At 52.7% G+C, this 14,735-nt stretch overlaps 1 protein-coding gene across 1 annotated transcript in view; it reads left to right on the top strand.

The window, feature by feature from the left end:
- The window catches only part of CARD14 (caspase recruitment domain family member 14), a 22,658-nt gene that overhangs the window by 2,670 nt on the left and 5,253 nt on the right, over window positions 1–14,735 (top strand). Inside the window, exons 3-15 of the mRNA XM_007462344.1 lie at window positions 104–429; window positions 3,416–3,583; window positions 4,580–4,699; window positions 5,689–5,814; window positions 6,324–6,488; window positions 7,536–7,637; window positions 8,169–8,311; window positions 8,403–8,497; window positions 10,132–10,192; window positions 10,384–10,576; window positions 12,492–12,618; window positions 12,785–13,022; window positions 14,064–14,127. Of these exons, the coding sequence (XP_007462406.1) occupies window positions 104–429; window positions 3,416–3,583; window positions 4,580–4,699; window positions 5,689–5,814; window positions 6,324–6,488; window positions 7,536–7,637; window positions 8,169–8,311; window positions 8,403–8,497; window positions 10,132–10,192; window positions 10,384–10,576; window positions 12,492–12,618; window positions 12,785–13,022; window positions 14,064–14,127 (1,928 nt within the window). The remainder of the gene's footprint in view (window positions 1–103; window positions 430–3,415; window positions 3,584–4,579; window positions 4,700–5,688; window positions 5,815–6,323; window positions 6,489–7,535; window positions 7,638–8,168; window positions 8,312–8,402; window positions 8,498–10,131; window positions 10,193–10,383; window positions 10,577–12,491; window positions 12,619–12,784; window positions 13,023–14,063; window positions 14,128–14,735) is intronic.

Here is a 14,735-nt window from a genome sequence, read left to right as displayed (position 1 = left end):
GACGGGGGGTGGGGGGGGGGGGGGGTCCTGCTTGAGAGTCTGGGCACAGGAAGCAAGACGCTGGAGGATGAAGAGCCCCTGGGCCCACTACCCCGTCCCACAGGGCTCATGGAGACGTCCAAGCTGACCGAGTGCCTGGCCGGGGCCATCAGCAGCCTGCAGGAAGAGCTGAGCCAGGAGAAGGGGCAGAAGGAGGCACTGCTGCGGCAGTGCCAGCAGCTGCAGGAGCAGCTGGGCCAGGCCAAGGCCCTTGCGGAGGGCTTGTGCCAGCTGGAGGCCGACCACAGCCGCATGAAGCACGAGGTCAGTGCCCACTTCCACGAGGTGCTGAAACTGAAGGACGAGATGCTGAGTCTCTTGCTGCACTACAGCAACGCGCTGCAGGAGAAGGATCTGGCCACCACGCGCTGCCGCGGCCTGCAAGAGGAGGTATCGGGGATGCCGCTAGGGGTGCCCATCCTGACCTGCTGCTCCCCACCCCGTGCCTCTGCACTCGCTGGTCCATCTCCTGGAACTCCCACCCCCACTCCCTGTGACGCCCCTGCAGGAAGCTGACCTTTCTCCTCCACCAGGGCCCCCTTGCATAGGCTATGTGGCCTCAAGCCCGCCCTGCCCTGTAATTGCCTGGTCTGCGAAGTGCCCACCATGCGGACCCCGCCTGCCTGTGTCTGGGGGCCCATCTGGCTATTCTGGGAGTAGTGGACCCACCCAGGCCCCACTCCCCTCTGGCAGTGTCAGTAACCATGGGGACAGCGGACCTCTATCGGCCCCTCCTTTGCCTTTCTCAGCTGGTCCTGGATTCAGGTGGGAGAACAGGAGTGTTGTTATTTTGGCCCCCTTAGACCCCAGCAGTCTTTTACTCCTTTTTCCGTTGGGGATAATCATCTTCTTATTGACCTGCAAGAGTTCTTTATGGAGAATATTCATTCCTTGTCATTTTGGCATTTGCTTTTGCTTTTAACTATGGCACTGTTTGATTTTAGTTTTTTAAACTTTATTTAGAAAGAATTTCTAATTTGCCCAAAAATATACACATAAAAATACAAAGGACTCCCACATACCCTTACTTTGTCACTTGTGCTCTCTCTCTCTGTCTCTCTCTCTCTCCACACATACACACACTTCTTCCTGAACCACTTGACTTGCGTACATCATGGCCCTTTACCCCTAAACATTTCAGAGAGTATTTCCTAAAAATAAAATATTCTCCTATATAACCAAAGTACAGTTATCAACTTCATAAAATTACATTGATACAATCCTTTAATCTAATCTACTGTACGTGTTCCAGTTTTATCAGTTGACCTAAATTACATCCTTGATGGCATTTTCCTTCCAGTCCAGGATCCAGATCAGGATCAGGTATTGTACCAAAATCGCCAGTCACACTATTACTCCCTGCAGCTAATAAGCAATCCAGGGGTCAGGGGGAGGCATTTTGAGGCCAGCAAGCACCCCTGCTCCTTGTCGACACTCCCCTCTGGACTTAACCTCACCGGGGATTCTTGCTCGAGCGTGTCTTTACTCTAGTGGCTGCAGAATGATAAGCCCCATCTCCAGTGCTTTCTCCAGTGACCAGTTTACCCTCGGCATCCTGGCTGTGAGAAGGAGCCTTTCCTTTTCCCCACTTATGCATCTGTTATTGGCATAGACATGTGGATTCCTATTTCCAGTGATCTAAAACATATTATCGTCCTAAACGAGTTTGGTGCTCAAAGTGTCCTAGATTTGGCTGTGGGAGCCCCATCAATCTGCTCTGTGTCCTGGGACATGCCCCCGCCTTTTCTTAGCACGGATTTTCTTTGCATCATCACAGATATTCCAGGATCATCTCGTACCCACCCTGCCTCAGCTCCAGGGTCAGCCATCTCTCCAAGGAGCCCCAGTTCTTTTCAGAGACCAAGATCCAGTGTGCTCATTGCTACTGGGGTGTCTTTGCTTCTCAGCCCTTTCAGTGGACAGGGCTAGGAAACGTGCACATAGATACACAAGTATACATACACATACAAATATGCATAGGCACATATGCACACAAGTATGCATATACACGTACATGCACATGTTTTAGAAATCGTAAGTTCACGCCCAAACCTCTAATTCCAGTAGATCCCCCAGGGTTTCTTCTTGCCGTGCCCCACTCCATACTGTGTGCTCTTTCCTCAGTGAGAACCCTAGCTCCCACTTTAACACATTCCTCTCTTGCTCAGTCCTGTAGTACATCTGAAATAGATTCAGAATTGCTTTGCCCATACCAGTACAATGGACTAGACTAGGATTTGTAATTCTCTCCCTGCCACCACCCAACCCTGCCCAAGGCTGAGGGTCTGTAGTTAAATACTGTGTTCGTAAGTTATTGTGGTTGCCTTCCATCTTCTCTTTCTCTGCCTCTGCCTCACCCCCTTCTCTCTCTCCCTTCATGTGGTTATGGTATTAGCTTGAAATATAATTAGGTTCATTTGTTTGGTTTACTTTCAGTTTTAGGTCTCCTCCTTCCAGATCTTAATGATTTAATTTTACTTTTTGAATCTGGAGAATATGATATGCCTAACATAGCTATTAGCCCATAGCAGGAACTTGGTAATTGCTTATGGAAAGTTTGCTAACTAGATGTCAGAGGGAAAAAGTCCAAGCCCAAAGGTTCTTCCTTCTCCGCTTGACCCCAACCCTGGAGTGAGTGCTGAACTCCACCCTGACATCCAGACCTCCTGGGTTTGCCTTACAGGGAAACTCCCTTCCTCCCAGGGACACCACACCCGAGATGGGGAGAGGCCAGGCCCATCAGCCCGAGGTGCAAGTTTCTCTTGAACCACTACCCAGCAGGACTGAGGCCAGCAGGACCTGGCCAGGTCGTTTACAGAGCTCATAGCCCTGGACATGCAGCCCAGTGGGTGGCAGGCGGCTCATACTAGCACACAGAGTTCAAGTGTGTCTGAACAGACCAGGTCCTGTATTCCCAGGCATCTCTGCTCTGTTTGACTTGACTTTCCTCTTTTTTACTTACTGATTTTTATGAATCCAATTTCCCGTCATCTGACGTGTTTAGCAGAATATGGAAAGGCAGAGAAGCAGGGCCATGCTGGAGGAGGCTCACTGGACATTCATTCCCGGCTGTGCTGGCTGTCAGATCCAAGAGCTGGTGGCCAGGGCTCCTTGTTCTGTCCCTGGGGACCCCAGCCCAGTGATGTAACCCCTACACCTCATCTATAAAATAAAGCTAAAATGCCTTTCCCATCCCGCAGGGACTGGAACTATTCATTAGGTAAAATCCTTTAACGGATTTTGAAATCTCCGGAGAGGGACCTTTTCGAGTATGAACAGCATCATCCTTAAGGAGAAAGGTTGAGAACCACAGCTGGCTCCTGGTCTCGTGGAGAAACAGCAGTTACATTCTCCCCCTTGATCTCCATCCTGGCAGCTGTATCTGATGAAGCAAGAGCTGCAGCGAGAGAAGATGTCTTCTTCCTGTGAGCGGGAATTTCGAGAGCGGTCCCTGAAGATGACGAATGAGCTGGAGCCTGGAGATGAGGAGCTGAGCCGTCTGAAGGAGGAGAATGAGAGGCTCCGCTCCCTGACCTTCAGCCTGGTGGGTCCTGGTGCCTCCAAGGGTCAGCTTCCTGCCCTGGTCCCCACAAGATTCAGCTTCCTTCCCTGATGGCCAGCGGGGGGTGTCCTTGACCTTGGCCTGTGGCCTCCAGACTGTGGGATTTCTGACAAGTGGTTCTATTGAGGTGTGGCTAAGACCTGGGTGAGATGAAACCTAGTGACTTATCTCCACGGCTCCTTCTCACATCCCTCCTTCCCACTCTTCCCAGCCCCCAAATGTTAGCAGAATTGATAGCTGTTGCACACATATTCGAAAGTCTTACTCAGCTAGTTTGCTGCTGCCCTGTTGTTTGGAATAGATGAGGCTGATTACAAATGATGGGATTAGCTTAAGGTTGTGGGAGCAGGGCAACGTTTCCGCCTGCAAAATATTCTGCCGCCCTGCCCACGCAGGCATGAGGGAGTGGGGAATGGTAGGATGCAGAGAAGTTAGTGATGCCAAAGCCCTGGAATTATGCAAGCCCTCTGCCTCTCCTCTCCAATCCCTTTCAATCAATAAATATCTATTTTTTTGAACTAGTCCTTCAATAGACGTTCATGGGGTATGGGGCAGGCCGCAGCCTGGCACTGCCGCCCCATGGCCTGAACTGTGCCATCACTCATAAAAGTGAGCGTGAGCAGGGAATGACCCACCCGTTGGTGTTCCGCCTCCTGGAAGCTCTGCTTGTGGATTTGTTGAAGGAGCAGCCTGAAGCTGCCTAAACAGTGGAGGTGCTATGCTACCCTCAGAGGCTTTCAGCTTCCTGTACTTTGTTTCCTAGCCATGCACACTTGGAGCTAAAATGCATGTTCTCCATTTTAATTGCTGACCTTGCCTTTTTTCCTGCCTGATGTGCAGTAATAAGGCTAAATCTGCCCACACACCATCCTTGAAGCTTCCTGCCTCCTATCCTTGGGATGAGATGATGGGGATGCTTCCCTGGGGGCAGGCCTTTGGGGAGGTCAGGGTCCCTGGGCTGACCTCTCTTTGCACCAGGCGGAGAAGGACATTCTGGAGCAGAACCTGGATGAGGCCCTGGAGAGCAGGCAGGAGCTGGTGAACCGCATCCACTCTCTGAGGGAGCGGGCCATGGCCGCTGAGAGACAGCGAAAGCAGGTGACCCTTCTGGGCCGTGTTTAGGGGCCGGGCTGCCTGGGTGAGGAAGCAGATTGTTTAATCCACACTGAGCTTAAAACCAGCTTTGCCTAACGAATGCATGGGCCTGTTAGTTGATTCCTTTGTCACAACTAGATTGGGCACCAACTCACAGTCAAAGACTAGAGGTCACGTCTACTTTGTGGGGTGGGGAGAAAACATGTCAGACAAACAAGTGATTAGAACACAGAGTGATTTCAAGTGCATATGGGCCCCAGGGTGAGAGCCAGGGATTTCTTTAGTTGCTATAAAAGCCAAGGGGAGGGCTTCCCTGGTGGCGCAGTGGTTGAGAGTCCGCCTGCCAATGCAGGGGACACGGGTTCGTGCCCCGGTCCGGGAGGATCCCACATGTCGCGGAGCGGCTGGCTCAGTGAGCCATGGCTGCTGAGCCTGTGCGTCCGGAGCCTGTGTTCCGCAACGGGAGAGGCCACCACAGTGAGAGGACCACATACCGCAAAAAAAAAAAAAAAAATTTTAACAATACCTTATAATTTTTACATTACTTTGAAAGTTTTGGTGTGATGCAATGACTATTTATTTTTAAAATTAAGACTCATCATGATATACATTAGCACTGGTTTACAAACCCAAGGATCCCAAAAAAAAAAAAAAAAAAAAAAGCCAAGGGGAGGATGAGAGAAACGAGACGGTGGAAGAGAATGAGGCAGGTAGAGGGAAAATATTTATGCATTTTGGGACATGGAATAAACAAAACACAAATAGACATGCAGCACCCATGCATATTTTGATGACCAAATTAAAATATAATCAACACAGCAACTCTGTAGATGCACGTGGAATCCAGCACTTAAGAAATGAGCATGAATTCACCTTATTTCCCCTCTAGAATCACCTCCCTCCCTCTCCTCGAGGCTCCCCCACCACCCATCCTCAGCCCCGCCCTCACAGCCACTGACCTTCATGGGCCATGTTTGTCCCCCTCTGTCCAGTACTGGGAAGAGAAGGAGCAGACCCTGCTCCAGTTCCAGAAAACCAAGGTAGACTGCGAAATCTACAAGGAGAAGATGAACGTCCTGCAGAGCCAAGTGGTCGAGCTGCAGAAGGAGCGGGACCAGGTACCCGGGAGAGGCAAGGGGCCGGCCTGGGCGCCGGGCTGAGGGTCTCCGAGAACAGAAGGTGCTGCGCCGGCGGAGTCTCGGGAGGTCGGGAGGCTCGGGAAGGCCCCGCCCCTCTGGGTGTGGCCGAGGGCTGGCTGGCCGGGTCACCCGCCCTCGATGGCAGCAGGTTCCAGGCTCAGGGTGTCTCTCCCGGTCCCTGGGAGGTTTCTTGACTCCCCTCGACTGTCATCTCCTGCCATGCCTGCTGTACAGCGTCCTCCCTCCTTTCATTTCTAACAGGGGGTGTTTGTGTGCACCCCACCTATTGGGTGTTACTAAAACTACACACATTTACGTGAACTGTAAATTGTGGTAAGCTGCGGAATGAGCTGTGTATGGTGCACACAGGGGAAGTCCAGGATAACCGCGGGCCAGAAATGGGGGGCTTTCTCTAGCTGGACTTCTGCGTGGTGGCGGCACAGCCTCTTTATCCTCTGGGCGTCGATCCGCTCTATCTCGGCTCGCAGGCCTACTCAGCAAGGGATGGATCCCAGATGGAGATTTCTCAGAACATGGCAGAGAAGGACGCACTCTGCAGGAAGGTGTTTGAGCTGACAGACCAGGTCTGCGAACTGCGCCAGCAGGTCCAGCGGCTACAAGTGCAGGCCGAGTCACTGCCAGGGGTGAGCTCTGCTGCTGCTCCCGCGGGGGTGGGGGCTGTGGGGCGCGCCGGGGGGGGGGGGGGGTATGCAGGGTGTGCTCGGGGTGGGACCGAGCCGGCCGCATGGGCTCTGCTGGCACCACCGGATTCAGCTCCATCCACCACGCTGGCTCCCATGAGCAGACTGTGTGGTCAGAGGTTGAAGGTACCCAGCTGGGCAGGCTGAGTCTCCTTCTGCATTTCCTTTTATGGTAATACTATACACGTCATAGAAGGGGTAGCTTAGTGGAAGGTTCTGGAGTCTGTAATGTGTGGTGTTTGATGAAGAAAGAAGGCAGCATATGAAGCTGTGCAGGCAGCCACGTGCTCTGATGGACGATGCCTTCCTGGGATGCTTGAAAGTCAACTATCTGAGAGCTGAGTGACAGACACGGAGGGAGCTATGTTCTCAAAGAACCAAAATTACTGTAAAACCTCTAATTATGGTCTTGCCGGCAGCTCCAGCTCCAAGGCACCCTGGTGAGTGGGCGAGACTCATCAGAGTTGCCCAGGGACCTGGGTGAGGCACAACCAGACCCTCCCCTCCCTATGCAGGGACCCTAGCCCTTACTTCCTACCCACTTACCACATCAAACATGTTCAAAAAATATACATATGTATAGAAAAAAGACTGATGGACAGATAGCAAACTGCTAGCTGTTCTATTTCTGAGTGTGGGAGGACGGGTCGATTTTATTTTCTTCTCTAATCAGCCTGTTCCTCCCCACCAATATTCTTTGTGGAGTATGTTTAGATATATTATACATATAGTGTGTATTATTTGTATAACCAGGAAAGAATAACAGATATTATCCAAAAGGAATAAAATGCAGTCACCATGTCCCCTTGGTGGCCAGCTCCCACAGTGCTGGGTGTCCCAGGCTGGGAGGAGGGGACATAAATGTTTTGCCTTGAAGCCAATGAAAGGAAACCACTCGGGAGGCTGGAGACAGGGTTTGGGACTTGGTAGAACCCCCCAAGAGCAACCAAAGGACGTTTCCTGAATTAACCAGCCTATCTGGGTCATTGGCAGCCCAAGCAGGAGGCGGGAGCCAGGGAGCCCTGTCCGAAGAGGAAGCAGCGGCTGGTGCGCATGTTTGCCCTCTGCCCGTGGGACGACAGCGACGGCAGCTCCTCTGAGGTATGCCAGTTCCTCTGCCACTGCTGGGGCCAGACCAGGTGCACCCTCATCTATCAGGACAGAAGAGGGTCTGGCACATAGTAGATGCTACAGAAATGCTTATTAAGTGAACCGAGGGGCAACACCTGGATCTACACATTTCACCTGCATCCTCCAATGCCACACTCTGCATCTTGCATGTTGACACCCCGTCAGCATGTGACCCTCACTAGCCAGTAATTTGGCCTCTCTGGGGCTCAGTTGCTTTATATGTAAAGTGGGACAACGCTACCCACCGTATAGATTTATCATAAGAACTAAGCAATATAAAATATAGAAAGTAGGTAATAGAGTGTCCAGCACATAGTAGGTGCTCAATTAATGTGGCCTGGCTCTTTGCTCCTCCCTCCCTTCCCTCTTGCCTCCTGTGCCCTGTCAGTGGGAGGCTGTGGTTTATCATCATTATACTCTTTACACAGTATGGCAGCAGGAGAGGTGTCCCAGGGGTCCCTGTGAGAGCCCCATGGTGACTTCTGCCCCGTCCTCCTCCAGTCTCAGCTCTGGTCTGACCTGAGCGCCACGTCCAGCCGAGAGCTGGTGGATAGCTTCCACTCCAGCAGCCCTGTGCCTCCCAGCCAGCAGTCCCTGTACAAGCGGGCCACAGAGGACTTCTGGGAAGACCCCTCGTCTTTCAGGTAGAGAGGGGCTGGTAAAGGGATCGGATGACTCCAGCCCCCTGGCAGCTCACTGGGACATTGGCTTTCATCTTCTTCTTATGTTTTTCAGTGGCTGCCCCAAAACCCTGGAGGTGGACCAGGAAGGCTCCCTGGGTGCTAAGAAGGGTGATGCAGATTTGGATTATGAGATTGTAGACAGGGCAGGTGAGCATACCCCCCAACCTCTGCAGCCACCCCACCACCCCTGGGCTGGGCTGGCAGAGCCAGGCGGGGAAGTGAAGACAGGGATCTTCAGGGAGGCAGATGAGATACCCCAGTTTCTGTCCAGGGGATGGGCAGAGAGGAGCAAACTTGACTACTGCCCTGCCCTGGGCCTCTGGGAAAATCCAGACTACCTGGCAGTTCAAACCAGTGTCCAGATGTGCCATGCTTACTGGGCGTCCTTTTGTTTTCACCTGGAGGCTAAGGGAGTTGCATTCACCTCCACATCCAGCTCGGCATAAATGTTCAGACAGCTCCAGACACACACCTCGTCTCTCCGTCCCTCCCTGCTCCGACCCATGGACACTTGGGCCTCCCAGTGATATCAGAGGGCAACAGGTTTCCATCCGCACTGTTCCTGGACGAGGCACCTGCTAGGAACATTTCTCCTGGGTGTTGGCACCTGAGACATTCCCATTTCTCCTGTGGCTTATTCCTCATATTCGTCACTTAACTGGTCCTCCCTCCTTCTCAAGACACAGACCCCTCACGGGCAGCCTCCTTACTTTGCCACCACTGCACATCTGCCTCCAATCTTGGGCCTTGCACACAGTAGGTGCTTAGCACCCTCTAGATTTCATCCTACGGGCACCAAGGGGCGCGCGCACCCCACGCTGTTCTGCCTAGTGGCACCTTTAGGACCCAGGCTTTCTGTGGGTCACATGACCAGAAACCTTGCCTTTTGCAAATTCATTGCCATTTTTATTTATAACGGTGATCAACTGAGAGGATCCACCCCAGGTATAACCAACCGGGATGTAAGAGCACGTACAGGAAGAGTCGTTGCTCTTTTTTTTTTTCCTTTTGTCATTATTCTGCATAATGTCCTGGTTCATATAACCTTAGTGGAATTGACCTCAAATACATCAGGAGTGTATAATTTCACTTGGCTTTGAATGTCAGCACAAGTGGCTGCTTGCCTGTGAGCTGGGCACAGGCTGCCTGCAGCCGGCAACTCTTAGCTCTCTGTTGGCCCTCTGGTCCTTGTGAGCGGCTCAGGAGGTGAGAAGGGCAGCCTCACCTGGGCTGGGGGCGGTGTGCCATCTGCCTCACAGGACACATATAAAATACAGGCCTTGGAGAGACTCTGGGGACATCTAGTCCTAGGAGATTGCCAACTCAGAGGCCTGCCATGGCCAGCTGGTCAGCAGCGTGGCCTGGGGAGACAGGAGGCAGCCGATGGCCAGTGTCGGCAATGGCTGCCACACAGAAATACACACCCAGGGTTATGCCAGATTTGATTTCTCAAGTGAAGCCAGAAATCCGGATTCCAGATTCCCTATCTTGTAAAATGCTAGCAACTCATTCAAAGATTGCAAAAGGACACAATGTAGGTTAAACTCTGGCAGATGCAGCTCTCCACCAGCTACTCCTATTTTAGGGGAGGTGAATCAAGGTTCTACGCATCAAGGAAGGGAGGGGCAAGAGAAGGTTCAGCCTCAGCAAAAGACAGAACAGGTAGGGGGTGCCTATGGTGGTGGCACTGAGGTTGCATGGGTGAGCCAAAGCTCCTTCAGAAGGGGGGTGACCTTGAGGGGTAGGCTGGCTCGAGGCCTAAGCCCGTGGCTTCCTCCTAGACCTCCCTGAGTCCGAGAACATCCTGCAGCTCTCTTTTGGGGGCCTCCACCTCTCCGCCAGGTGAGCAGAGGGCGGGGGCCAGGGCCAGCAGGTGGCAGAGCAGAGTGAGGACTGTGTCCTCACTATCAGCCTTTCCGAGGCCAGGGAAGAAGAATTCCAGAGCGATGGGACTAGAGGGGGCAGATGGGGAGATGGCCTGGCCCGACCTCTTGCTCTAGGATGCATGAGCTCTGTCCCCTCCCTTTCTGCAGCAGTGTCCCGGTGAGGCGGAGGCCAGCCCGCAAGATCCTGAGCCAGGTCACGGTGCTGGCCTTCCAGGGGGACGCGCTGCTGGAGCAGATAAGCGTTATTGGCGGGAACCTCACGGGCATCTACATTCATCGGGTCACCCCGGGCTCTGCAGCAGACGAGATGGCCTTGTGCCCCGGCACCCAGATTGTGATGGTGAGTGTCGCACCAACCCCTCGAGCCCCCAGGATCCTCTCAGGGGTGGGGTCAGTGGGAGGGGCAGGTAACCCACAGATTCAACTTGACAAAGATGTATTATTGGATAGGCCCACACTCCTTCTTGGGCTGATGTAAAGCAGAGTGTCACACGTGTTTAGAGGAGAGTCCTGGTGATTCTCATCAAAACCCTGCACCCTTCTCCACCTTGACGTCCTTGAACTCTGGAGGGTGAGCCCGTGAGCTGTTGTAGTCTGGACTATGCACCAGTTGAGAGGGCTTTGGGGATGCGGCAGTCTTGACCCAGGGATCTTCTGATAGAGGCTACTAAGATTCTGTTAAAAACAATATTTTAAGTAATATTTCTACTATGTGCTAATGGTAGAAAATTAATAATAATATAGTGAGAGCAATAATGCTTTATTATTTCTGAAAACTTTGGTTTCAGTTTTATAATACAGTAATTTAAATGTCTATTCATAAGTTCAGTTTATTTTACTACTTGCTTTCAATAGCTGTCATAACTAAGAAATAAAAAACCCTTCACAAAGATACATAATTCCCAGTGGGAGAAACGCACCAAGAGCTTTATTTAATTAAATTATATTTGTTTCTCACACCTACTGTATTTGATTTTTGAGCTTTTATGTAAAGGTTTTGTTGAACTCTTGCTATTAAAGGTCCATCTTCCTTCATCAATCAATTGCACCAGCAAACTAATAGGAAGATGTGTCTTTTATTTTTATTCTTATCTGTTTTGGGGGGAAAAAAACTTTTAAGCACATCAGAGGATTCCGTTTCTAAGTTTCTAAAGTTTGCAGCTGTGGGGCTTTTTTTTTTTTTTTTTTACTGTAATGATCTTACCATTACTTTGTGTGTATGTGTTAAAATACACATAATAAAATTCACCATTTTAACCATTGGGGGCATCTAAAAATTTTTTTTTACTGTAAAATATTCATTAAACTGCAAAAAACATAAATGTACAACCGAATTATTATTAAGTGAACATATGGGCAGGGAGGTGACTTTGATGTAGCCTAAAAGCAGAATTATTAAACATCAGGCCCTTTAAGAATAGCAAGAAATTCTCAAAACAGGGTGTCACTCATTCCTCCCAGGGTGGGGGGTGTAGGGAGTGAAGGCAAGCTCTGAGAGGGAGAGGGAGGGGCTGAGCCCTCAGTCAGGACTCCCTCGGACCCCATGGCTTCTCTCTCGCTGTCTGTGTGCTGAGCTGAGTTCTCATGTGTCTCGAATGATCACACACAGAGCTCCTGACGTAAGCATCAGTCCACCCAATATGAAAGCCCTTCGTCACACTTCTAACAGTCCTCGTGAGATTCTCAGTTATCAGCTCATGTTGTGGTAAAAGCAACAGATCCCCTTTATGAGACAGTCCTGATATCCAAATGGGGCCAATTCAGTTCTAATAGCGTTAAAAACAGTCTCATTTTTTTTTCTTATTATAAAAATATCTACTCTCCTAAACCAAAACAACACCGGGAATAAATGAATGGATGAGAGCCCTGTTGATTTCACAGCTGGGGAAGGGGTGGTGCGAGGGGTGCCCTGGCATCTGGTGGGTGGAGGCCAGAGATGCCACAAAACATCCTGCAGGGCCCAGGACAGCACCAAATGTCAATAGTCCCAAGCTGAGGACTCTGCTCCAGAATGCTCTAGAATGGAGCATGTTGGAGAGCAGACACTCAGTGCCCAGTGGCGATCTCAGTACATGATCTGGGGCAGAAACGTGTGTAACCAGGAGGCACTGCACCAAGATGTCCTGACACAGGGCTCTGATGGGTGTGGGTGGGTGTCTGGGAAGGAGTGGGTCTCCTGCAGGGCACACGCCTGCACTCAGATGACAGCTGCAGAACCCTGGTCAACAGAGGTGACCCTCATGATTTGCCCTCAGGTGGATTACAAGGCAACAGAGCCCTTGAACAAGGTTGTCCTGGAGGGCATGACCCTGGATCGGGCCATCAGACTTCTCCAGAGGGTGAACGGCTTCTGCTGTCTGTCTGTGAAGGTCAACATGGAGGGTACACACTCCCCTGCCCTGTCCTACCAGAGGCCACCGATGCCAGCACTCCCAGCCCACTGCAGAGCCAGGCTGAGCCCCAAGTCCGCAGAGGCCGCCCAGGCAGAACTGTTCTCGTGGGGGATCACAGCCCTGGACTTACCTGTCCTCGTGTCCTCTTTGATCAGGTTATAAGAAGCTGGTCCAGGACCTAAAGGCCAAAGTGGCCACGTCAGGGGACTCCTTCTACATCCGGGTCAACCTTGCCCTGGAGAGGCGGGCAGAGGGAGAGCTACAGGTGCACTGCAACGACATCCTGCATGTCACAGACACCCTGTTCCAGGGTGGCAGCTGCTGGCACGCCCACCGTGTTGGCCCCTACAGCACCAAGGGCACCGAACAGGGCACCATCCCCAACTATGCACAGTGAGCAGCTGTTGTGGGCTCCCACACCCCAGAGAGGGCCTGGGGAGCTCCGCGGGGTGGGGGGACATTGCCTGGCCTCACTTAGTGAGGAGGCCCCCTCCTGCCCAGGAGAAACAGTCTTCCTGAGGCTCCCTCTACTGCCCAGGGACACAGGGTGGGGCACCTCAAAGAAGTGGAATCCCCATCATGCTACCCACCAAGTTCACTGCTTGGATGGGATGTCTCTGTGAAACGGGATGGACCTCAGTCCTAGAGCATTCTAGAGTATTTGGGACCAGTTCCTCATCCTCAGCACTTTTGACATTTGGGGCTGGCTCACTGTTTGTGGTGGGGGACCCTCCTGGGCACTGTAGGATGTTGAGCAGCGTCTTGGCCTCCACCCGCTGGATGCAGCTAGTGCCCCTGCCCCCCTAGTTGTGACAACCAAAAATCTCCAGACATTGCCAGTGCACCCTGAGGCTAGGTGACTCATCATGCTGCTGTGTCCAGGACTGCCTTGGTTTTAGCACAGAAAGTCCCATGTCCTGGGGAACCCCTGAGTCCTGGGCCAAATGGGACCGCTGGTCACCCTCCCTGGGAGCAACAGCACCCCTGCTCAGAACCATGTTCTAGATCAACCATAGGGCACAAAGCATGGTGTCTCATCCGGCTCCTCTCAAGCCTTATGGCAAATTCTGTCACCTGGAGATCAGACTCAGCAGGTGCAGGGAGAGGCCTGAGACTCTGCATTTCCAACCCCCTCTCTGGGTGATGCCAGGTTGAAGTCCTCGGGCCAGACTGGGAGTAGTGAGGTTCTGGAGCGGTGGTCTCGACCCCACTCACACTGTGTTGCCCGGATCCCACCTCGGGACAATTCAGTTAGCATCTCCAGGGGTGGGCTGAGGCTCTGCAGGTTTTTAAAAACCCAGGGGACTATCATGGCTGCTGGGGTGGAGAACCGCAGTGAGGGCAGTGTGGGTCTCCCAGAGCACTGGGCAGGGGGCCCACCTCTCCTGTCCAGCCCTCCCTGCAGCTGGGCCGGGGCCTCCCTCCTCTGCGCAGGGCTCAGCAGCTGCTCATCGCCCTCATCCAGGACGTGGCTCATCAGAGCACCATGGCCCGCAAGGTGAGGACCGGTCAGCCCAGGTCCTAGATGCAGGGTCCCGCTTGGGTGGGCCCTGCCTCTCTCCCCCAGCTCACATCATCTGGAGGGAGGGGCCCAATCAACCCCTCCTTCCACCCAGAGGGTCCCAGCCCCACGTGGCGTGGGCTGGAAGACAGGTGGGTACTGGCTGAGGGTCCCAGGTGGAGAGTGTAGGCTGCTAACCTGAGGGAGGTGACCCGGAGCGTCTCTCCCCCAGGCCCTCCAAACCTTCACCTGGGTCTGCGTGCCACCCAGCCTGCGAGCTCCTCTACTGCGTGCAGATACGTCACGTATGCTCTCTCTGTCTTGCTCCCTCCATCACCCCATTTGCCTACCATCTGCCCCCCATCCTTATTCCCCACTGAGACCAGGCACTGTTGGGTTCTCCCGACATAGAGCACTCAGCGGTCCCTGAGCAAGGTGCTAGGGCAGCCCCCTGGATCATGGCAGGGCCAGGCCAGGGGTTCCCTACTCTTCCCTCTTGCTTCCCACGGATGCTTGGGAAGGGGGCTGAGGGGCTCAGCCTGAGGACCCTCTCCTGCCACCCTCTGTCACCTACCCCCTGGCATGGGGCCTGGGCCTGCTGGCTG

The sequence above is a fragment of the Lipotes vexillifer genome, unplaced genomic scaffold (genome assembly GCF_000442215.2).
Source record: "Lipotes vexillifer unplaced genomic scaffold, Lipotes_vexillifer_v1.1 scaffold1691, whole genome shotgun sequence".
Taxonomy (NCBI): Eukaryota; Metazoa; Chordata; class Mammalia; order Artiodactyla; family Lipotidae; genus Lipotes; species Lipotes vexillifer.
This window is presented reverse-complemented; position numbering and strand designations above follow the sequence as displayed.